At 53.4% G+C, this 22,581-nt stretch overlaps 1 protein-coding gene across 1 annotated transcript; it reads right to left on the bottom strand.

Moving 5' to 3' along the window:
- Window positions 1-7,762: 7,762 nt before the first annotated feature.
- On the bottom strand, window positions 7,763-15,870 carry P2RY2 (purinergic receptor P2Y2). Its single transcript, XM_030951118.1, has 2 exons — window positions 15,686-15,870; window positions 7,763-9,173 (listed from the first exon to the last, which is right to left on the bottom strand). Exon 2 carries the CDS (start codon window positions 9,167-9,169, stop codon window positions 8,093-8,095), a length of 1,077 nt encoding a protein of 358 aa, XP_030806978.1. The 5' UTR covers window positions 9,170-9,173; window positions 15,686-15,870; the 3' UTR covers window positions 7,763-8,092.
- Between the last annotated feature and the right edge of the window lie 6,711 nt (window positions 15,871-22,581).

Here is a 22,581-nt window from a genome sequence, read left to right as displayed (position 1 = left end):
TGCATGGCAAACATTTGCTCTTACTGGAAAAAGTTTTTTCGTCCCTCCCTGCTTTTGTGAGCGCTTTATCTGCAGGGTAATGAGGGAACTGAGTCTTTCTCTTGCTTTTTTTTCCTACGAAATTTGGTTTCTTACAGTCTTCAGACTGATCCTCCTCCCACACAGGGTTGACGTCAAGTGTGCGTCCACCAGTTTCACAATAATCCCATTAACTTGAACCCGGACAGAACCCACAGAGCCAGCCCTGGGCAAGGCTGGGGCAGGAGGCGCTTTGTGACTGGGTGGCTGAACCAAAATTTGGGAGGAAAACATGATTCCGGTCATAGGGAGGTCAAAGGCAGTAGTTTCTGTTGATTTCTTTTAACCCTTGCCTATTTTGATAAAATAAATGAGTGGAGGTTTTTTTGTATGGGTTGGTTTTGGTTAAAAAAGTGTCTTTTTGAAATGAAAAGTCAAGTGCTTTGTATCAGAAAAGTAGGAAGAGGAATAATTCTCTCTCCCAAAATTATGATGTTTTTCTGGGAGTTGGGTTATTTATAGAAATCACAGAATTGTTTGGGTGGGAAGGGACCTTAAAGATCAACCAGTTCCACCCCTGCCACAGGAAAGGACACCTCCCACTATCTCAGGTTGCTCCAAGCTCCACCCAGCCTGGCCTTGGACACTTCCAGCCCCATCTTCTCTATTCCCCCCTGAAATATCTCCACCCTGAACTAAAGATCAGCCTCTGATCAGCAGAGCAACACCTTGGTGGTAAGTCTTTGTGTGGAATGATTCACCCTCCTTGGACGTCACCAGCTGGATCCATAGCCCTGGGCTGGGAATGTCCAGATTAATCATTGCACCACCACTGGCACGGTTTGGACCCAGACTCATCCAAAGCAGCTCCTGGTTTTTGGGAGGATGCCCATCTGGATGTGGCCACCTGGGCATCTTGAGTGACTCAAGAGGGTCCTGGAGGGCTCATCTCTGTCTTGTGGGCTCATACTGGGGTCTTGTGGGCTCATCTCTGTCTTGTGGGCTCGTATTGGGATCTTGTGCCAACATCTCTCCCAGGACAGGCTTTAATCCCCCAAATCAAGCATCTGATGGGCCAAAGCAAAGGGGAGGAGACCCCCAAAACACCCCACACCCCCAAAACACCACAGACCCCCAAAACACCACGTGCCCCCAGCAAGCAGGCGGCTGAAGGAGGAACCCAGAGGGGGGCAGTGCTCTTCCTCCATCTATGGGCAACCAGGAGGAAGAGCAACTGACACAAATCCAAATTTGCAGCACATTTCAATCCAGCTGCCTTCTGGGGATGCTCCAAGAGTTACCATAATTGGGGCAAAAAATGGGAAATATTTTGGTGATGAGGGGGATTTTGATGCTTCACAGGATTGCTGGAACGTGCTGCTCTTGCTCCAGACTTCGTGCTGCCTCACATCAGCAGCCAGATGCTGAAGTGCAGGCATGGGTTGCAACATCTGGGAAGCATTGCCTGGGGAGGGATGATGGATTTCGAGGAAATGACCTCATAAAGTTTGGATGAGGGTCAGGACAGTGGGGTATTAATCACCACATGGAATTGGCATCCTGGGACAGGGGCACTCACCACTGCCCACAGCCCTGGCTTGAGGCAGCATCCTCACGTTGTTCAATCCAGGCCCAAACCGTCCCAAAGATTCCACCCCCCTGGCACTGCTGCTGCTCCCCACACCAGGAGCTGAGCACAGAGGGGTCTCCAAGCCCAGACCACCCTGCTGGGGCCCATTTGCCTGAGGAGGAGCAGATGGGGAGGCACGAGCTGGGAAGCTGCTCCAGGGCTTTTGAGACTTCCTTCTCCTCGGGGTTCCTCGGATGCCATGTGCCAAAGAGGTTTGTGGCTGGAATGGGAGTGCAGATGGGCTTGGAAACACGGGCTTGGGAATGCTGACGCTGGTGACGGTGCAGTGACAGCGATGCCCACCCACCCACTGCCCCCAGGGAGTTATTTTTGGGCGCCAGCCCTGTGAGCTCAGCCTGGGAGGATGCTGGAGGGTGAGGCATTGGAGTATCAGCATCTTGCTGGGCACAGGGCTGCAGGAGATATTTAGGGATTATTTGGGTCATTCAGCAACTCCCAGCTGGGCTGTCTCGACTCCTGCACCCAGGGAGGACCAGAAGAGTGGATTCCCTGAGCACCTCCCCTTCCTGCAGCGAGAGGATGGCACCAAAGAGCTGGACACCCCACAGGAGCTCCCAGCCTGCTCTGCAGTCCCATCCCAAGGCTCCTTTGGGACCAGATGGACTCGTTCCACAGGTCATGAGGGGTGTTGAACCCGCACCCTGTTTGCAAACAGGCTGTGCTGGCACCCACGTGGCACCTTGTCCTGCTGCCAGGCTGCAAAAGGCACCCAAGGCACGGAGCAGGAGCAGGAGCAGGAGCAGGGCAAGGACCGCATCCGGCTGGGGATGGTGGAGCTGCTCGCCTGGAGAGGCTCAGGAGCCACATCCCATCCTCCTGCTTCTCAGCAGAGGAGGTTTGTAAGGAGTTTCAGGGCCCAGATAAGTGACTGATCAGGGATTTATCTGAAATAAACTCATTTCCAAAGGCAGTGATGGTGGGGAAGCCCCACCATATGCCAAGGACATTCCCAATGTGGGTGCCAAGTGGCCTCCACTTCCATCCATACACATCCATCCTTTCCTAAAGGTGTCCAGCCAGTTTCCAACCCACTTTTTTCCAAGCCAGCATGTTAAATGAGCATCAAAGCTTCCCTTAGGGGAAGGGATGGAGCTGGAACAGCAGGTGGGAGACTGGATGATGAGTTGATGGTGACCAGGCTCTTCCCCTGTCATTAAAACCACAGATCACAGGAGGAGAAACCACACAAGGGAAACTTCAGAATGAACAGAAAACTTCCTCATTCCCTGGAAAGTGCCATGGATGAAAATCAGGACCCTGCCTGGAGTGGCTGTGAGTGCCACAGTGCCAGCCTGGGGACAAGGACCCTGCTGCTGGCACATCCCCTTGGCACCAGCAGAGGACTCTGCTGCTGCAGGTTCAGTTTATTCAGATAAATTGTTTCTCCATTAAAAATCAGCCCAGGATGGATTTTGCACTGCTGGGCCCAGCATCCTCCATGTGCCTCTCACCATCTCCCAAGGTCCCCCAGAGACTGAAATCACAAGAAACCTCTCACCCTTGCTTTCCAAGTTCAAAGTTGGGAGCTCAGTGGTTTGAGGGCATCTCGAGGCTCCCCCAGGATTTAAGGGGGGCTGGGAATGGGGTTTTGACACAGTGCCTTCTCACAGTGAGTGGCAAAAGCAGAGGAAAAGGGTCTGGTGGGACAATCTCCTGCTGTCCCACCAGCAGCATCAAAGTGGGCTGCAAAACCCACCCAGGGGTTTGGGGGTGCTGCAAAAGTGGGAGTCCCCAGCGCCGAGCTGAGACCTTGCAGCTCATCTCAGGAGTGAGGAGCCACAGCCAGGAAGGTTTCATCTGGCTGGGAGGATTTGTGGAATTAGGTTTTGGGGTTTTTCTGGCTGATTTTTTTTCTGAATTTTTTGACTTTTTTTTTTTTTTTTTCTGAATGCTTTCCTCTGCCCTTGGGAGATCAGACAAAAGGCTTGAGGGTTCAAACCCTTCTCCAATCCCAAAGCATGGAAAAGTGGGGTTGTGGGCATCTGTGTACAACACATGCATGTGTGCCTACATGTGCACAACCCAGCTGCTCCCCAAAACACCCCCCAAAATGTTGGTGCTTAGCCAGGGCTTAAAACTGCAGGTATTTGAGCAGAAATCATTTTTAAAAGGGTTATTTTAAACTTTCAGGTTGATTTGTCAGAATCTGCAAATATTGGTATTGAAGCTGTGAAAGTCTTCAAATAAACTCCTCACAAAGCTGGGTGATTGATGTGTTATTTCAAACACCCACTGGCTCGATTTCTCCCTGAGCAACTGCTGCCTTGGCCCATCCATACTGGGGGAATTTCTGCAATAATATTGGGTTGTGGGATTTGGGAATTGCCCCCGTGTTTGAACAGAGCTTTGGCCTGCTGGGTGGCCTTTGGGCCTCTCACCTTCCTTCACACATCACTCTCCCAAAGCCACCTCAGGCTCTGGCACGGGGGAGGTTTCTCTGGTGTCTAAAACAAGTTTTGAGCTGTTGGGTGACAATTCCTTCATGTCACAATTTCCCATGAAATTCCTAGGAGCTCAACAGTGTGGCAACTTTGTCCCTGAATCAAACTGGCCAGGGATGACTTGGAGGGGCAGACAGACTTGTTCCTCTGGATAATCCAGCCCCCAAGGCAGAAAAGCAGAATAAAAATGGAGACAGGACTTGGAAAAAGAGGTGGATGCACCAAGTGTTTACAGTAACAGCATGGCCCGTTGCCTGCCACTGTCCCATTAAGGGCCTGCTTCCTAGGAAGGCATGATCAGGAAGGAAAAGCTCTCCACTTGGATGCTGGGAAGGTCCAGCAGAAGTGTGCATCCCTCCAGCCCATGTGGCAGATTTGTTTCCTTGGCAGGAAACCATCAGTGCTCTTAACTTTCCCTTCCTGCTGCCTGTGCTAAGGGATATTTAGGAAAAGTGGTTTGTGACCACTTGGCATGGCTGGGCAGCTTTTTTCTGCTCGTTCCTCTGCACAACCTCTGCGCTCCCCATCAGTGGCTGTTTCTCTTCCTTAATTCTCATTCTTGGGTTTGGGTGACTCAGGGCTGGTATGAGCTGTGCAGAGTCATTGCAGTAAAGACTTGGGAAGGATGCTCTAAATCCCAGAAGTGAAACCTATTCATGTGTGAGCCCTTGGTTCCTGGGCATTGCTTCCAGAGAGAAACCCCAAAACCTGGGCTGAAAATCAAGAGGGGCTTTTCAGAGGTTGCATCCTGGGATATCTGATTTAGCAGTTCTGGGGCTCACAGATATTTCTCTGGCTTTATGCTTTTGAGACTTTGTGTTTTGGCAGCTGTAAGGGCTTCAAAGTTATTGAAAAGAGTAAGCAAAGCAAAGTTTTCTGTCTCTGCTTCTGTCCCACAGGGGTGATGAGTGACTGTGGCTGCCCCTTAAAGACACTGCTGGGACATCAAGTGTAAACTGATTTGAAAACAGCTTCAAGATGAAAAGTGAAGGAATTCATAGAACCAGAGAGCCATGGAAACACAGAAGGGTTGGAAAGGACCTTAAAGATCATCTCATTCTAACCCCACTGCCATGGGCAGGGACACCTCGCACCAGCCCTGTCCAGCCTGGCCTTGAACACTTCCAGGGATGCACAGAGCAGTGGGTTTCCATAAAATTACATTTGCAGACATCATCCATATCCCTTGGAAGTCCCTCTTGGAGCTGCCCAGATTATTCCTGAGCAGACCGCAAGGTGACTTGGTCACAGTTTGGAATTAACACATCCATGGAACTGAGTGTGTCCTAAGAGAGAAAGGCCCAGTGAAAGCCAGGCTGGGGACCAAGATAGTTTTCATTTGGTTTGCAATTTAAGTTGAAACCAAATGTATTTTTTTCATGGAGACTGTAGTTAGGCTTCTCCTGGTGTCTGCAGGAGAAGGTGAGGAGCCTCTGAGAACCAGAGGTTTCCAACATTTTGGTTTGGTGGCTTCTGAGTGGCTGGGAGAACCAGAAAAACAAAGTAAGTTGTATGGCACAGGAGACTAATTATTTTGAGATTTGTTAATTAATTACTTAATCTAACAATTTATTCTAGTCTTCAACAAGAGCAGCCTAGGAGAATCTACCAAGACCATGGAGACACAACCAAAAAAGGTTGGCTATTGAATTTGTCACACTCCAAGGGGTTTTGTCCTGCCATGACCACAGAGCTGTCTCTGGATTTTTCCAGAATGGTGGCACCAGCCCCATGAAAATCTTGAATCAAGAGTGGAGATTGAATTCATTGAATTAGATGGAGATCAAGATATACGAAGGAGTGGACAGCTGTGCCTGGAGCTTATAACATTTCCATGGTGTTCAACAACCCAGTTTCTACCCACAATACCCATCTTTGTACATACCAGAGGAGACAGCAGAGAAGTGCTTGTAGTAGAAATAAACTCATTTACTGTCAGAAATCTGAGGTGTTTGCATGTTACAAAAATAAAAATGTACAGTCACTGTCATAAAACTCACCTTTTTTTTTTTCTCTCTAGTATAAGTTAGTGCTTTTACAAACAAAAAAAAAAAAAGAGTCTAGAGCTAGATTTCCAGCTGGTACCTCTCCAACTGCTCTGCATTGGCCAGTGGGATCACTTGGGATGAGGATCACAGGATGAGGGACACCCCTGATGGCACTGGCAGTGCTGCCCAGGGTGGTGGCCAGCTCAGAGGGAGGTGGGATTTCCAAGCAGGACCAGAGGAGGAAACTTCGGGATGTTTTTGTTGAATTATTCAGAGCACGGAACGTGTCCACGCTGCTTTTTGGCAAGTGTGGGAGGCCGGGCAAGGCCTGGCCTGGAGTGATGTTTGTACCAGCACAGTGCCCTGGCTGAATTCTTTTCTCCCAGCTGTTTGTCTCGCCCCAGTGACTGTGCCATGACCCTCCCCATCAAGCCAAGCTCCCTCCACAAGAACAAAGGAATAAAGCTGCTGCCATGGTGCAGGTCCGCTCTTAACCCAATCCTATCCCAAACACACTCGAGGGTGGCATGAACCACCCTACAAATGTCCTGTTTGCCTTTGCCTCCTGTGGTTGTGACATTGTTGGCTGGGACAAGAGCTCCCCATTGGGGGTGGGACCACAGGAACCTCCCAGTTAGCCCTGACTGGTCCCAGTCACCCGTGACTGAGCACACCTGGTGATATCACAGTGTGGCTTTGTCTCCACCAAACTTCACAAGAAGGAAGGATGGGAGAAACTAAGGCCTTGGTCTAAGCCAACATCAAATGTGTTTGCCTAGTCCTGAAATAGAGCTTTTACAAAATGTGACTCGTCCAGTGCTGCAGCTCAAGCAATTTTCATTTTTGGGGGGAGGAATCAGCGTCCTCCTGGCAGGGAAACCACGAACCTGGGCTCTGGGCTCTTCAACCCAACAACTGCAGGGAAAAACACCAAGAGCACCTTCTGGTGAAATGTTCTGTGGACATTTTTTACAAATCCAGGCAGAATGGGGTGAAGCTCAGCACCCCTTGCAGCTCCTCAACTCGGGGTTTAGTGCTGGCAAATTTTGTCACCTCTGAGGGACAGCAGTGGGGACGTGGCAGTGCTCAGCCAAGGGGATGAACTCTGGTCTTTGCTGCTGGGCTGGAAACATGAGTCACCAGGAAGGGGGTTAAAAAAAAAAGACATGAAGAGCTCACCTTAAATTTTAATGAGCTGGAGATGATTATTAAAAGCCAGCAGCTGGAAGCTGCAGGTTCCGAAAAGCTTTTAAAGGGTGGCTGCTGCTGTTGGAAAGCACTAATGGGTTTTTTGGAAGATGATGGCCCCACTGGAGAAACCTACAGGGGACCTGCTCGATGGTACCAGTAAACTCCAGTGGGCTGCTACCAGGGCACTCCAGTGGGATGGAATGTCCATCAGGTTAATGGGAAGGCAGTCCTTGGACAGGAGCTGGGGATTCCATCCCTGCTCTGCCAGCTTGAAGCTGGGAGAGCATTTCTGCAGGGATGCAAAGCTGTGGAAGAGACCCTTTTCTGCTGTGGGTCATACTTGTCCTTGACATTTGCATCAAGCTGCTCAGCAGAACTGCAGCTGCCTCTCCTCGTCCACCCAAAGCCCTTCCTGCCTTGCCAAGGCACAGAGGAACCCTGGCTCCCCCGTGCCAGGCAATCTGCAGACGGAATTCTTTAGGGGGACTTTCTGCACGCGGCGTTCTTGCTTGGGAAAATGTCTCAGGGCACTCAGGGCACGATTTGTTCCCCAGATTTGGTCACCTCAGCGTTGATCAGAGGGGCAGCCTGGGATGCAGAGCCAGAGATCAGGGTTCGTGCGTGCAACCACAGCTGCACCTTCCTGAAAAAAAGTACAGCAAAACAAGCAGAGCAGCGCGTTTGACACAGATCACACTGGAGGGGGTGCCAGCCCAGGCACCCCAAATGCCCAAAGCCTCGGGCCCCAGAGCATCCTGTCCTCCCTTCACAGCCTGGATAAACCCTCCTGCTGTGGGGCAGAGCTAGGATTTCAGATCCTTGGAGAGCGTGTCCGTGTCGCTGCTGGTTCCCAGGTGACTGTTGGGCACGATGCCCAGAGCCACCTCGTTCTGAGGCTTCCACGGCACTTTGTTGCCTGCAAACTTCATAAATCGTTGCCCTGCTAAGAAATACAAAATGGGATCCAAGCAGCTGTTGGTGCTGGCCAGGGGACGAGTCACCTTGTAGGCCAAATTGATGGCGTTGAGGGTCTGGCAGCTCAGGTCCCAGCTCCGGAAGGAGTAGTACAAGGTACGAGTGACATGGAAAGGAAGAAAACAAACAATGAAGACCACCAGGACGATGATGATCATCTTCACCGACTTCTTCTTGGAGCGGGAGAGGCGGGAAATGCCCCGGGTGGGCTGGAGCAGCCGCCGGGCCATCAGGCAGTAGCAGATGATGATGATGAGGAAAGGGATGCAGAAGAGCAGCACCAGCATCACCGAGCTGTAAATGACAAACTGCCCGAAGAGCTCCTTGCTGGACGTGTCGTGGCAGGTGATGGTGTCGCCCTTGGTGCTGGTGGTGACGAAGAAGAGCACGGGGGACTGGCACACCACGGTCACCAGCCACACGGCCACCGAGACCTTGCGCGCGTGGCGCACATGGCCCCACTGCAGCGACTTCAGCGGGAAGCAGATGCCCAGGAAGCGATGGATGCTGATGCAGAGCAGGAAGAGGATGCTGCAGTAGAGGTTGGTGTAGAAGAGGAAGCGCACGATCTTGCACAGCCCCACGCTGAAGGGCCAGTTGTCCCCCATGGCGTAGTAGTAGACCAGGAGGGGCAGGGACACCACGTAGAGCGTGTCGCTTATGGCCAGGTTGAACATGTAGGTGGTGGAGGCGTTCCAGGTCTTGATCCTGAAGATGAAGGCGTAGAGGGCCAGCAGGTTGAGGAAGAGCCCCACCACGCACACGATGCCGTAGGAGACGGGCAGCAGGACGTATTTGAAGTCCTCATCAAACACACACTTGTAGGGGTTGTCATCTGTGCCACCCAGGTCCAAGGAGCTGTTGGTGACCCTGGTCCAGGCTGGAGGAGTTGTGAGGTTCTCCATCACCCTGGGGGGAAAGCAAAGAGGCTGTAAGGACACGGAGACAGTGGCTCAAGAGGTCAGCACATCGCTGGCCACAGACACCACGGCCTCATGGTGTTGGTGACACAACTGAGCAGACCCTGGCATGGAGGAATTACGGTCAGGGGGATGAGGTGAGTTTTGTTTCACCTCATTTTGTATCTGGAGCACAGAGGAAGAACTGAGCTGCTTTAAAGTCACCAACAAACCCGAGGCCACATGTGGGACTCCACCTCAGAGCTCCTGAAGCACAGCTCAATGTTCCAAACTGCCCTTCCCACCAGGTTCACACAGAAATTTGCTCTCCTGCATCACAGAACAGGAAAGATGCTCCATTCTGTGTTTAACCAGCCACGAGGGGTGACTCAGCTGAGCACCACTAGAAATGCATCCTGCTAAATTCCAGGCAGAAAGGATTAGAAAGTGGAATTTCAGCAAGCAACCCTCGTGACTGGCCCCCACTTCAGAGGTCTTCAGTTCCTTCTGGTAGGGCAAACCTCACTGCACCCTGTAATCAAACCTTGCCAAAAGGAGCACAGTCTCCACCACAGGGGCTCTGCCTGGCTTGGCTGTTGATGAGGGTGAGGGGTCTTTAATGGGTTTAGTGTTGGGCTGACGGTGGCCAAGTCGCAGTCCTGCTCGCTGGCCTTGAGCCCTGCTTGTGCAGAGCTGCTTTCTGCACGGGACTGATTAGCTGGGAGGAGAAAAATGGCCTTGAAAGGGTCTCTGCAGACAGACAGAGCCTGGCCTGTCTGTGAGGAGGGACAAGGGCCCTTTTGTGCCCTGGGCTTTGCTGACACACGATCTCTGAGCGAGCCCATGGATCAGGAATCAAATTAAAATGCATTTCCTCCCTTCCCGTAAGAGGAGCCGGATTGATGTCCCTGCTGTTCCCTGCCTTACGGGAAGCCTGTGGAAATGGGGGGTCACAGGGAGACAAATCCAGCCCAGGAGCTCAGGGAGCAGCAGCTCCTGCAGGAGAAAAGCTCTGAGGAAAGGTGCCCTTGGAATGAGTGTGTGGGATGTACCCTGGCCCAAACCTCACCAGGATTTCAGGTGGGAAAAAGCAATCCCGACCTTTTCAGGTGAAGGGCTCAGCTCTAACCTGGTGCCACCATGCTGAGGGACAGTGTGGCCATGCCCTTTCTGGCAAAATAAACACCAGATCCAGAGCTATCCTTTCCCTACTTCCAACCCAGATGCTGTAGGGAAGGAGGCAATGACAGTCTCCTCAAAGCTGCCAGCCTGGATGGCCTCTCACCAAAGTAAAGCACTTTGATAACTAAAAAGCTAAAAAGCACCTTGACAACTGTTTGCTGAGGGAGAGGGGATGCAGTGATGCTTCCAGCCCATCACAAGGGGTAACTCCAGTCCTTGCTCCAGGGTCTGGATCAAACAACCTGTCCAGAAGTGCACTGACCCCATCCCTGATGATGTTTCCCCATCCTGCTGCTTTCCCCTTGGAGCAGAGCAGGAACAGGGCTGGCTGAGGCTCACACTTCCCAAGGACAAGGGTAGAAACCACACACACACATACACACCCCAGCTAATGTGCAATATCTGCAAAAACCCCAGTACAACTTTGGGAACCACTCTGTGATGAAAATCAGGAACCAGCACTGTCCTGGCCTCGGGGTTTTGCTTTTCCTGCACTCAGCTCAGCTTTGCTCCCATCCTGCTTCCCCCGAGCCCTCAGCAGTGTAGCTGTGGATGGAGAGGGTTAACAGAGCTCTGGCAGATGGGAAAACATTTTCCAGCTGCTGTTCTCTGCAGCTTCTTCCTTCCCTCTGAGCTTTGCAGCTCTGTGGCCAAGCAGAGAGAGGTTGCCCACAGAGCTGGCAGCTGATGAAACGGGCTGGACAGGCCACCGTGACCGAGGGAAGCCACACAAGATGCCCCAAAAGGCTCAGGGAAGGCTTACAGAGCTCCAGAGGCTTCAGCCTGGCATGGGATTTCTCCATCTGCATTCCCTCTCTCCCCTGCACACAACCCAGCACAGATGGGGGGAGATCACCCTGAATTCCAGCTCATCTTCCCACAGGTTCCCAGGACCCCAGTGAGAAAACCCAGCCATGATCCATCCATAAGCCAAGGTGGGAATCTCCTCTGGCTGCCCAGGGATGTGCCAGGTCCCTCATCTCCATCTTCAGGACAAGGAGCAAAGAGTGTTTGCTGGTTGGTTTGAATGGAGCCTTGTCCTTGCTGTCGTGCTCTCCCTTTTCCTTCTGGGAATGCAAAAGCCTTTTTTTTCCTCTTTTTTACCCTCGTTTTGCCCAGAATCCCTAGGACAAAACCCGCTGTGTGTGCTGGGCCCATGGCTGCAGTCCACCCCCTCCTTGCATCCACAGGGAGCGAGCTGGAGAGGCCAGGGCCAGCCAAGGCACGTGAAGGCACAAGGGCTGGCAGCTGGCGCTGCCCTTTGCTGTGCCCATGGGTGGCACAAATGCCAGCTGTGACACCCCCAGCCCCCAGGGTGAGGGGAGGGAGAAGAACCAGCAATCCCTGAGGATGCCAAGCGGGATAATCATTTCTGTGATTCCCAAAAGCAAACAAACCACAATGCTTTGGTGAGAGCCACCTGCATCTGCCTCATCACTTCATCTCCTGACCCCTTCTGGGGTCACAGTGGGAGGTTTTTTCTCTGGCATTGGATGCAGGTGACCAGGCACAGCTTTTTGGGTGCCCTCCAGCCATCCACTCCCAGTTTCCTCCCTGCTGAACCACGTGCAGGTTGCAGTGGCTGGACCATCCCTCTCTCTGCACTGTGGACTTGTTTATCCCAGGAGTTTTCTCCCAGAAGACCTCAGTGCCAGGGGATGAAGGCAGCGCAGGAGAGGAGCCTGGTGACGAGAGCAGCCTGGGCAGATCACTGCCCTCAAATAAAGCACCCACAGGCACGTGCACGTGAAGTCAGCATCCCAAAATGCTCCTGTAACTGGATCTGCAGGGATATTTAGATCGGCCAGCAGGGGAAAGGAGGGGGCTGTCATGGGAGAAGGTCACGGGCAGCTGAGGGGTGGGCAGCACTCCACAGGGAGCCCACGGGATGGGCACCGAAGGCCTTGGCTCCTGATTTCTGCCCCATTTTCCAGCATTCCCAGTGCCACCCCAGCCGTGTTTCAGGCTGGAATTTGCCAGGCAGCAGCAAAGTCACTGAACACAGCAAAGCGCAACCAAATCACGGCTGCGATTAATCCGTTTTCACAGGGGGCTGATGAGGTTTAATTGGCCTTCCCAAATAATTAATGTGGATTAATTTCCCAGCAGGACCTCACAGAGGCAGCCCTTGGGGGTGCCACAGCTCCCAGTGGTTAATGCTGGAGGCTGAAACCACGATCCCTTCACCACATCTTCTCCCTGACTCCCTTCCAAAGGACACACGGAGAACGTGGGTGTTTTCCCTGCCCTAATTCAGAGGCATTCAGTGGACTCATCAAAATCCTCGCTCGGGATCAGGAACCACTCGAGACTCTGGGAAGCAAAACGACCTGGGATCGTTTTTCACTGCTCTGGGGCTGTGGTTCCCAGCCTTTGTGACCCAAAGCAAACAGGCAAAGCGTTCGGGTGCTCCCGAGCCTGTCTGCTCGGAGCCGTGGGACAGGATCCGAAATCTGAGCCTGCCCAAACTGCCTGCTTTCCATCTGCCCTTTCCCTCTGGATCCTTTCTGCCACAGTGACCTTCAGAGCCCTTCTCCTCCAGCCTGGCCCCAGCCACCAGTGTGGGCTGAGGACCTCCCCAGCTGTCCCAGCTCCACCATCCCCAGCACTTTTCCCCAGCAATCCCAAGGCAAGACACCTCCAAAATTCATTTCCAGGACAGCCAAGCAGCTTTATCCATCTCCCTGCCAGGCAACATCCCTTCTTTATCCGTGCTTACCCCTTCCTCCATCCCCAAAATAGCCAGAGCACCTCAATTAACCCAAAATCTTGAAAAGAATCTGTGTTTCTATCCGTACATAAAAGCACCTTTGGAGGGCAGCTCCACTCCAGAAATGCTGCCTCAGTTTCCCCTCCTGTCAGCAGGCTGAGAAACAGCAGAGTTGAATTTGTTTTCTCTGTGAAAAGTATTTTTCTGCGGGTGTTTTGGTTTCCTAGAGGGTTTTTCAGTAACTTGATCCAAGCTAAAAAGGGGAGAGAAAGTCTGGAGAAAAGATGTAACGAGTTTAAAAGAACTTTATGACTTTGTTTGGAGGTCAAATAAAAGGTTTTGCTTTGAGAGAAATCCCTTCTTCTGGGAATTTCTGGTTTCCCCCAAGAAACTCCCTGAATTCCTCCCTGAACCAATCTCCCTTCCAGCTTTTGCTTCCCTGGGGGTACCAGAACCTCCTGCCTTGCTCCACACCATGGGGAAATCAATTGAGATTAATCAAATCCGTGGCTTTAAAGTGAATTAAGAAAGCATTAAAACCATCAGTAACAATGGTAATTAAGGCCACCTTCATTCAGTTGAACCTGACTCAATTCCCAGCACGGCAGGGCTCTGGGGATGGATCCTGCTGGAAGCAAACACCAACCCTGGCCAATATTTAATGCCTTCATCAACACTTCCCTTCCTGCTTCAGCAAGGGTGATGCTCCCTGCCTGCTCTTCCCTGCTGTGGGATAGGGGCAGATCCCATGTGACCCCTCAAACTTCCAGTTTTAATTATTCCATGGGGAAAACCGAGCACTTGCATCCTTTAGGCTTCCTGGAGGTACAAGATGGTGTTTCTGTCAGGAGTTTGACTTTGGTTTTGCCCTCCATGACCTTTTGATGCCCACTGGAGGAAGCAAAGGTCAGAGGGAAGACTGTGGGACCAGTTTCTGGCCGATTTGGTAACCCTAAAGCTCCGTATGTGGGAGAAAGGACATTTCCATGGAGACCTCCCAGCCTCCTGCCCACACCAAGGAGTCACAACCACCCTGGAAAAACCAAAGGCACTCAGGGAACAACCAGGATAACACAATTACAGAGCTCCACCATGGCACCACCAGAAAACCCCACAACTTTTTGCTCCACAGGCAGCATCCCGTGGAGGCAAGAGGGTCTTTGCTCCATGGGTGGCTCCCAGCCAGGCTTTGGTGGGGGCTGCCCAGCACTGGGGAGGGAGCCCGGCAGCACGCTCGGCTGCCAGAGAACTATTCGTGGCTTTGGCTCCCCGTCAACAACCCAAGATAAAAATCGCACTGGGCAGAGACAGGATAAAGTCACTCGGTGCCACGACCTGTCAGAAATCCTTTTGGGGCTTTTATAACCCACTAAGCCCCGGGATGAGGCTGTGCTTCGGGGCTCAGAGCGTTTTGGGGTCTCTCCCTTTGCACTGGAGCCCCTTAACCTATCAGCCACCCGTTGCTTGAGAGGAATTTGGTGGTAATGAAACGGCCCAATTTTGGCAGCAGTGACCACGAGCTAAGGCCACCATCCCCCAGTGCTGGTGGCCCCCCAGAGCTGGGTTTGCTGCTCCTCACCTCGTGTACAGGAAGGCAGTGGGTTGCCAAGTGGCTTTTGCAATAAACTGATAAGAAAACTGGAACAGAAAGAAAAATGAGACGTTTTTCCCCTAAAGTTGTTCCTGCAGTGATGTCAGCCAGTGCCCAGCTCAGGGAAGAAGGGTGTTTTGGGTGTTAGGAGCTGCTAGAAGGAGTCAAACAGTTTGAAACGAGAGTATCACCATTGCAGTGTAAATGAAAACCCTCCCAAAAGAAATTACATAGGGAGCCCAGCATGCAAAGAGGTGGAAAAACACGCGGAGCAAAGCAGGGAGTCAGCTCCATGGTTTAACCTGAGCTGTGTACAGGAAATCACGGACAAACAGCCACTGAACTCCCCAGGGAAGGGTGAAACTCAGCAGCAAAGGCATTATTGTGAATTAATGCATCAAAAATCCAACAATTCAGGCGAAGAGGAGCAAGAGGAGCAGGAGGCTTCCCTGCGTGCCCATTCGTGCCAGCACCCGCCCAGGCCAGCGTCTCCCTGCCGGCTGCTGGTGTCACTGCCCTGTTTTGGGGCACTTCGGGGCTTTTTTAGCGTCAGTCCGGGCAGCACGTGGGGCTGAGAGGAGGAGAGCCGGGGTTCGGCTCTGTCCATGCCGTGCCCCTGCTCTGGGCGCGCTGTGTCACCCGTGTCACCCAGACAGCCACAAGTGCCACCAGCACCATGACTACGTGCATGTGTGTGTGTGTCCGTGTGTCCGGGGCTGTGTGTGTGTGTGTGTCCCACCCGTGTGTGTCCCATTCGTGCGTGCGTGTCCCCCTATTCATGTGTGCGCCTGTCCCCTACCCACGTGTGTGCGTGTCCCCTATTCCTGTGTGTGCGTGTCCCCTATTCCTGTGTGTGCGTGTCCCCTCCAACCCCGCGCGTGTCGCGTCTCCCGAATGTGCGTGTCCCCATTCACGAGTTTCCCACTCCATCCTGGAGGTCGCTGCCCGTCCTTCCTTATCGTGGGCAGCCCCACATCCCCCCATGGTCCCCCCCTGGTCCCTCCCCCCATTGTCCCCCGTCCGCTGCGGCCGCGCTCACCGGGCGATGCTGAGCCGGGGGCTCCGTGCCGGGGGCTCCGTGCCGGGGGCTCCGTGCCGGGGGTTCAGCGCCGATGGCCCCGCTCAGGAGGCCGTGCCATGCCCGGCTTTGGTCCTTCCCCCGCCCCGGTGCCGCTCCCGGTGCCGCTCCCGGTGCCGGCGCCGCCGCGTGTGAGCCGAACCGCGGGGCTGCACCGCCCTCCCGGCGCTGGGAACGGGGCTGGAACGGGGCAGGACCGGGGCCAGAGCTGCCCCGCCCGGGTCGGGACCGCCCCTTCCCCCGGGGACGGGACAGGAGCTCTCTCTCTCTCCTCCCTGGACCGGAACGTGCGTGGGACCTGGACCGGAGTCCGGCCGCCCCCTCTGTTTCCCCTCCGGACGGCGCTGTGGATGGGATCGGGATTAGGGATAGAGCAGGATCCCCCGCTCCCTGCCCCGGAGATGGGAGTGTGGATGGGACAGGGGCTGGGCACCGACCGCTCTTCCTTTTCTCCCACGGGAATGGGACCGAGATTGGGGCTGGGGCAGGACATACCCCCCATCCTCCAGAAATGGGAGCATGGATAGCATCGGAATTGGGACTGACATTGGAGATAGGTGATTGCTCCCCAAATCCTCCAGAAATGGGAGCATGGATGGCATCGGAATTGAGACTGACATTGGAGATAGGTGATTGCCCCCCAGATCCTCCCCCGGGGATGGGGCCGGAGTTAGGACAAGAACAGGATCCCTCCCACCTCTCTGCCCCGGGAATGGGATCATGGATGGGACTGGAGCTGGGAGTGAGACCAGACTCACTTCCACGGGTGCTGGGACCGGGGCTGATGCCAGGACTGGGATGTTGGGACTTCTCATCATTGCTGTATCCAGGGGGACACGGCAGAACGTTTGCTCGAGGTTTGCTCCTTGCTGTACCCTCTTTGCCCCGCTGTGCCCACAGAGCCCTACAGGACACAGCCTCCCAGGGAGCTGCAGGAAGCTGAGGAGGGCCACCACCAGCACCTTCACACCCTGCCCTCTCCTGCAGGTGCCAGAGGGAAGCTGTGGCCAGGTCCATCCCAACTTTCCTCCTTCACCTGGGTGAGAAACCTTGGGATTTGTGGGGCTGGGGGAGCAGGCACAGCCCCAGGGGATCGCGTGCAGGTGGCCCCGTTGTTTTCCACCACTGCGAGCCCCGGTGCTCCCCTGAGTATTCCCCATCTGTGTCCCTGGGTGACAGCCAGAAACTCCTTCCCCAGCTGGATCTGATTCCATGTGGGGGTCCTTGGGCCCTCTGGCTGTGCTGGGGGGCCATGAAGCCCCTGATGGAGGAGGGGAAGGACACCAATGGCATCTATTATTCAGCAGCAGAAAGTGGCAGCTGGCTCAGGAGGCTTTAAGAGGATATGAACTCCTGGCATGGGCACAACAGCGCTGCAGAGATCTTGCTCACGGACCTCTATGCCAGAAAAGAGTAAAAAAAAAATTAAAAAATTCCTGTTTCCTTCTTCTGATGTAATTTGTTTGAGAAGGAAAAACAATACATCACATCACAGCTATTTGGGGCTGATAAGGGAGGAAGGACAGGCTTGCTGCCTGCCCAGAGGGAGGGAGATGCCTGAGTGAGGTGCCCTGGCTGCTGAGTCCAGCCCATCCCTCCTGGGTTTGGAAACGCCTCTTGGGCAAATGTTGGGCTCACCCAACCACAGCACCTTGGTTTCATCCTCCAAATCCTTCCCCCTGCCAAGGAGGGATGATGTCTAGAGGTGATGGATGATGTGCAGGGAATTGTTGCTGTCCTTGCAGGAGCTGTGACCCGTGGGGTGATCGCTGCTGCTCTGCAGCCCTTGCCTGGCGCCATCTCCCCCAGCCTGCTCCTCCAAGGTCTGAACACCTGCAGCTCTTCCTCTGCAGGATGAAGCCAAACAACTCAAAAACAAGAGGCAGGTGCCTTCCTCATCTCCAGGGGTGATTAATCGTGGCCAGGCCGGCTGCGAGGGCTGCTTGAGGAGATGTTTTTCTAAAAGCTTCTTTGGAGCAGGGAAGTGTCCCCTGGAGAGCCCTCTTCCCATCAGATCTTTCCCGAGCCTGGTTGAAGTCCCAGCAGCTTCCAGCAAGCAGGAGCTTCCCTGCTTCACTGCCCACTGCAAGGAAAAGCCTTTCCTTTCCCTTCTTTTGCTTTTTCTCCTCTCGTTTGGGCCTGATGGAGGTGGAAGGAGGGCATCAACCCTAACCCACCTTGCTCATTTCTGTCCTTCATGCACCTATCCCAGCGCCTCCCTCACTCCAAATGTCCCGTTCCCAGCTCCACAGCAGCCCAAGGAGGAGGCAGATGTTTTAAATCCCGTTGAAAAGCCAATGATTTGTGCAGCTGCATGCAGAAGACGGAGGCAATACCCAGCGAGCTGACCTGGAAAGCAGCCCCACACTTCCCTTCATGGCTTCATTTTTCAACCCTTTTGGCAGCCCAGCAGGTTTCTAAGACACTTTCAAAACATTCCCATGCTGACTAGCAGGCAGGAATGTGATACAGGAATGGGTGGACCGGGAGGTCAGGCTGGCCACAGCAGAGCCTGCGCTGCACCCATGGGTGCAGCTCAAACACACAGAGACACTGGCAGAAGTGCTGGAGACAAGCTGACATATATCAAATCTGTCTCCTTTTTTGCCCTTTATTTTGTTTTTAAAGCCTTAGGTGCAGCCAGTAAAGCAGTTTGGGTGTGTTGGGCTGAGCCTGCAGCCCTGCCCTGTGTGACTGGGCTTGCAGGAGGGGCATCCCACAGCAGCAGATGGGACTTTGCAGCTTCCCAGGATGCCTGGATTGTCCCTCCAGGATGTTCTTATTTGGGACCACCAACAACTTTCTAGGGGCAGCAAAAGCCCAGGCAGGTGGAGAAGGAAACCTCTGTTCGTGGTGCCTTTGGGGTGTGCTGGAGATCAGGAGGGGCTGCAGAGAGACGTGGGAGCACCTTCCCAGCAGCCAGATAGGGTGGCTTGGTTGGAGGTGGGACTGGGGCTGGAAAACAAAGTCCTGGAATTAGTAGGGTTGGAAAAGCCCTCTGGGATCATGGAGTCCAGCTGTTAACCCAGCACTGCTGTGCTCACTGCTAACCCCAAGTGACACATCCACACAGTTCCAGGGACTGTGACTCCACCACTTCCCTGTTCCAGTGCCTGACCACTCTTTCAGTCAAGGAACCTTTCTGAATATCCAGTCTAAACATCCCCAGTGTAACCTGAGGTCTGGACCTGTCCCTCTGTCCATCCCTCATCCTCACATGCTCTGGGGAATGTCCTGCTGCCCCCTCTGAGGCTGCAGCACCCACGAGGTGGCTGCTGAGCACAGAGAGACACTTTCCTCCCCTTTCCACCCTCTTCCCACCAATCCCTTGAACAGGAACTGACAGATGGGCGCAGACAGGGCACAGGGACAGACCTTTGCTGTCTGGGGCTGGGGCTCCATGAGGAACAGGGATTTGGAGAAGGCACATGGGGCTCTTTGGGGCAAGCAGATACAAGCAGTGAGCCTTGAGCACATTGCTCCAGTGCAGGGAGGGCTTTGCTCTGTGCCTGTGGCCATCTGGGTGTGGATTTTCTCTTCTCCACCAGCGGTTGAGGATTTTTATTTTAGCCCAGCTTTCGTTTCCTCCCCACTGAGCACATATGATGCCTCTCCCCTCCTCCTCCTCTTCCTCCTCCTCACCATCAGGAAGGTGATGGAGGTCCCACTCATTTTTCCTCCCTGCTCCTGCACAACCCAGGTTTTTGGAGGGGTTTTCAGGCTCCAAGTGCATTTTTCCCTCTCAGGATGATGCTTGCAAAGAGGGGTAGGGGTGCTGCCCCAATCCCCCAGGCACCAGGAGCTGCCTGCCAGGCCCTAAAACACACGCATCCTGTTGTGGCCAGAAGTGTTTGTGCTTTTAGGAAGACCATAAATAAATAAAACACCTCACACCAGGGCAGGTGTGTTAAAATTAACCCGTAGGCTTGGGCTGCGTGTGCTGTGGGTTCCCAGGTTTGGTTCTGCTCTGCAGGGAGGGAGGGACGGGGGGATCACAAAAAAATCACAAAACTCAAGGAGGACAGCTCTGGCAGGGTCATCTCTGCTTCTGCTGACCCCATTGATGGCTTTCTTAGGAGCAGAGGTGCTGAGTTTTCTGCCAGATTTCATGACACTTTCTCTGGGACTGCCTCGAAAATAGCAAATAAGACAGATTAAAAAAAACCCAAAAAACCAAAAACAAACAAGCAGCAGGAGCTGCTGGAAGAGGTGTCCTGGAGGACAGAACTTGCTGCTGGAGGAGGTTTTGCACTGATCCTGGCATTCAGTAACACAAGTAAACACATTTCCTCAAACCAAATCCTCCTAAAACCAGCAGCAGCAACCCATCCACGTAATGGTCCTGGCCTAAAATAGTGCTGGGGGTTCCTGAAAAAGGCTCCTTTCTCCTTGTTTCTCTATTTGCAGAGCTGCTGGGGGGCTGTGCAGGAGTGGCCCCAGCTGTGCCTGGACTCCTGGCAGCAGCTTGGCATTCAATGGGCATGGACAGCTGGATTTGGGGTCCAATCACCCCCAAGTTTTGTGGGGTTACAGCTTGGCTGACCCACCAGCAGCTCTGCCTGGGGGTCAAACACAGCCTGGCACACCATGGATAAACTCCAGCCGCAGATTGGTTCAAGGGATGGAGTGGCAGGGCCCCCACGGCATCCCATGGCTCCCATTTTTCACCTGATCCTCATGAAATCCACGGCAAAGAAAAGCCCCAGAGAGGCTCAGGAGCAAGCTCCCATTGATGCTGGAGAAAAAGCCATTTTCCAGTAGTTTTGTGGGCTGTTATTTTCGCTGCCAGCTCCCAGCAGTGAGACCATGGAGACCAGCACAGGGTCCCACCCTGGAACCTCTTTGTTTAAAAAAAACCAAAACACAAACTTGTTCTCACTACGGGACTTTTGAAATCACTTCCTTCCCCTTCTGCTGCACAACAACCTTTGTGTCCTCAGGGAGATTCCCTCAGAGACACTCCAGGGATGGCCCGGGAGCCCAGAAAGCCTCTGCTCCCTGTGGGTGCCACACAAGGGGGGTGATCCTTATCCAGCTCAGCCCAAATGAGTCCAGCCCATGCCTGGAGCCCCCTTGGAGATGTCCATCTAAATTAAATTCAGATCAATTTTATTTGAAATTCACTTCAAATGGGTGAAAGAATCACACCCAGTGTCTCTTCAGAGCCCAAATGGATCATGTGGGGATTTGAGGGATGGGTGAGGATGGGGAGGGCACCATCACACCTTCCCAATGTCCCTGGGTCACCCATCCTGAAGGCTGTGATGTCCTCCTACACTCAGGTCATCCTTTAGCAGCTTCCACATGGATACAAACCCTGTTGGAAAAAAAAACAGCATTAGACCTGCTTTGACTGTCAATAAAAATGATGGAATCACAGAGGCTGGAAAAGACCTTAAAGACCATCAGGTACAACCATTCCCCAGCACTGCCAAGGCCACCACTGACCCATGTCCCCAAGTGCCACATCCACACAGCTTTAAATCCTCCCAGGGATGGGAATTCCAGCACTGCCCTGGGCAGGAAAACCTCCCTGCAGAGGGTGGATGCAATTAATCTGTTTTAAACCGCCCTCCATCATCATTATTTATTTCAAAATTGCATTTTCTGTCTATTTTTTCATTTAACACACCAATTACACCCGAAGTGGGCTCAGGAGTGCAGAGTTCTGTGACCAGCCCCAGTTTTCCTGGCTGGAGCAGAGAGGGAAGGTGGGAGATTGTGCCCCCATGGATTTGTCCCTGCCCAAAAAGGGAGCCCAGCCCTGAGGAGTCCTTGTCAGGAGGCCAATATTGCTATCTAGGGCCTGGCTGGTGTTCCTCCTCTGGACCTTTGCCACTGCAGTTAAAATATCTCTCCCACCACTCCCAGCATGGAAAGGTCACGTTCCAGAGATTAATCCGGAGTCTCCCAGGCCGCCTCCTTGGCCTGGGATGCCTGCTGGGACCGAAAGCCTTGGGATGCTGGCTGTGCACTCCCAGGGCTGGGGATCCCCTGTCACCAGCACCAGCTCCAGCACCCCCAGGAGCTGCACATGGAGCTATGGACAATTCTGAGCTAAACAGAAGCCAATTCCCCCGTGTCAAATGGTTAATTCCATGCAAATGTGCTCCCAGCCCTCAGCCAAGCAGTCCTGGGAAGTCCAAGTTTGCACAACAAGCTTTGGAGGCATCGAGTTTGCTTGACAGATCTTACAGCTGGTCCTGCAGTTGGTTTTTGTCCAAACAAGTCCTGGAATGACAGGAAAGGGTTTCCAAGTTAAATACAAGAGGAGAGTGATTGAGTGCTTGATGAAATCAGTGAGACTCTCTAAATGAAGGATAAGTTGTGCCTAAGGAGCAGAGGATGTGTGGGCAAGGAGAGAGGGAAGGGGAACAGAAATTCCACGATCCCCAGGGGAAGAGGAGTCACCAGTCTGTGGCCCAGGAGATGGGAAGCACAGTGGGACCTGCAGTGTGTCCTCCCTCTGCACAGACAAACCTTCACACCAGCACCATTTCCCAGCTGGAAAATGGAGCAAACCTGCAGCATCCAAACGTGCACAAAGCAGCTCAGGACAACACATTCGGGTTCCTGCCCCAGTCTCCCAGGGCTGCTCCTGGGCTTTTCCAGGAGAGGTGATTGTGGTGCTCCCTGGAACTGCTGCCTTTGTTCTCTTCTCGTGATGGGGAGACCTCTTGGAGGAAGTCTTGGTTATCCTGGCAGCGCTGCTGGCATGGACATCACTGACATTCCAGGCTGAGGATAAGGGAAAATGTTCCACCATGAGCAGCATGTGTGACCTCTGTCCTCAGGATTTTTCAAGACCCATCTGAATAAAGCCCTGAATAACCTGAGCTGCCCTGCCATGACCAGGA

The sequence above is a fragment of the Camarhynchus parvulus genome, chromosome 1 (assembly GCF_901933205.1).
Source record: "Camarhynchus parvulus chromosome 1, STF_HiC, whole genome shotgun sequence".
Taxonomy (NCBI): Eukaryota; Metazoa; Chordata; class Aves; order Passeriformes; family Thraupidae; genus Camarhynchus; species Camarhynchus parvulus.
The sequence above is the reverse complement of the archived record's forward strand: the minus strand, read 5'-3'. Positions and strand labels throughout refer to the sequence as shown.

Excerpts from the sequence above, each read along its gene's own strand:
- P2RY2 (XM_030951118.1), bottom strand. The coding sequence starts at position 9,169 with ATGGAGAACCTCACAACTCCTCCAGCCTGGACCAGGGTCACCAACAGC.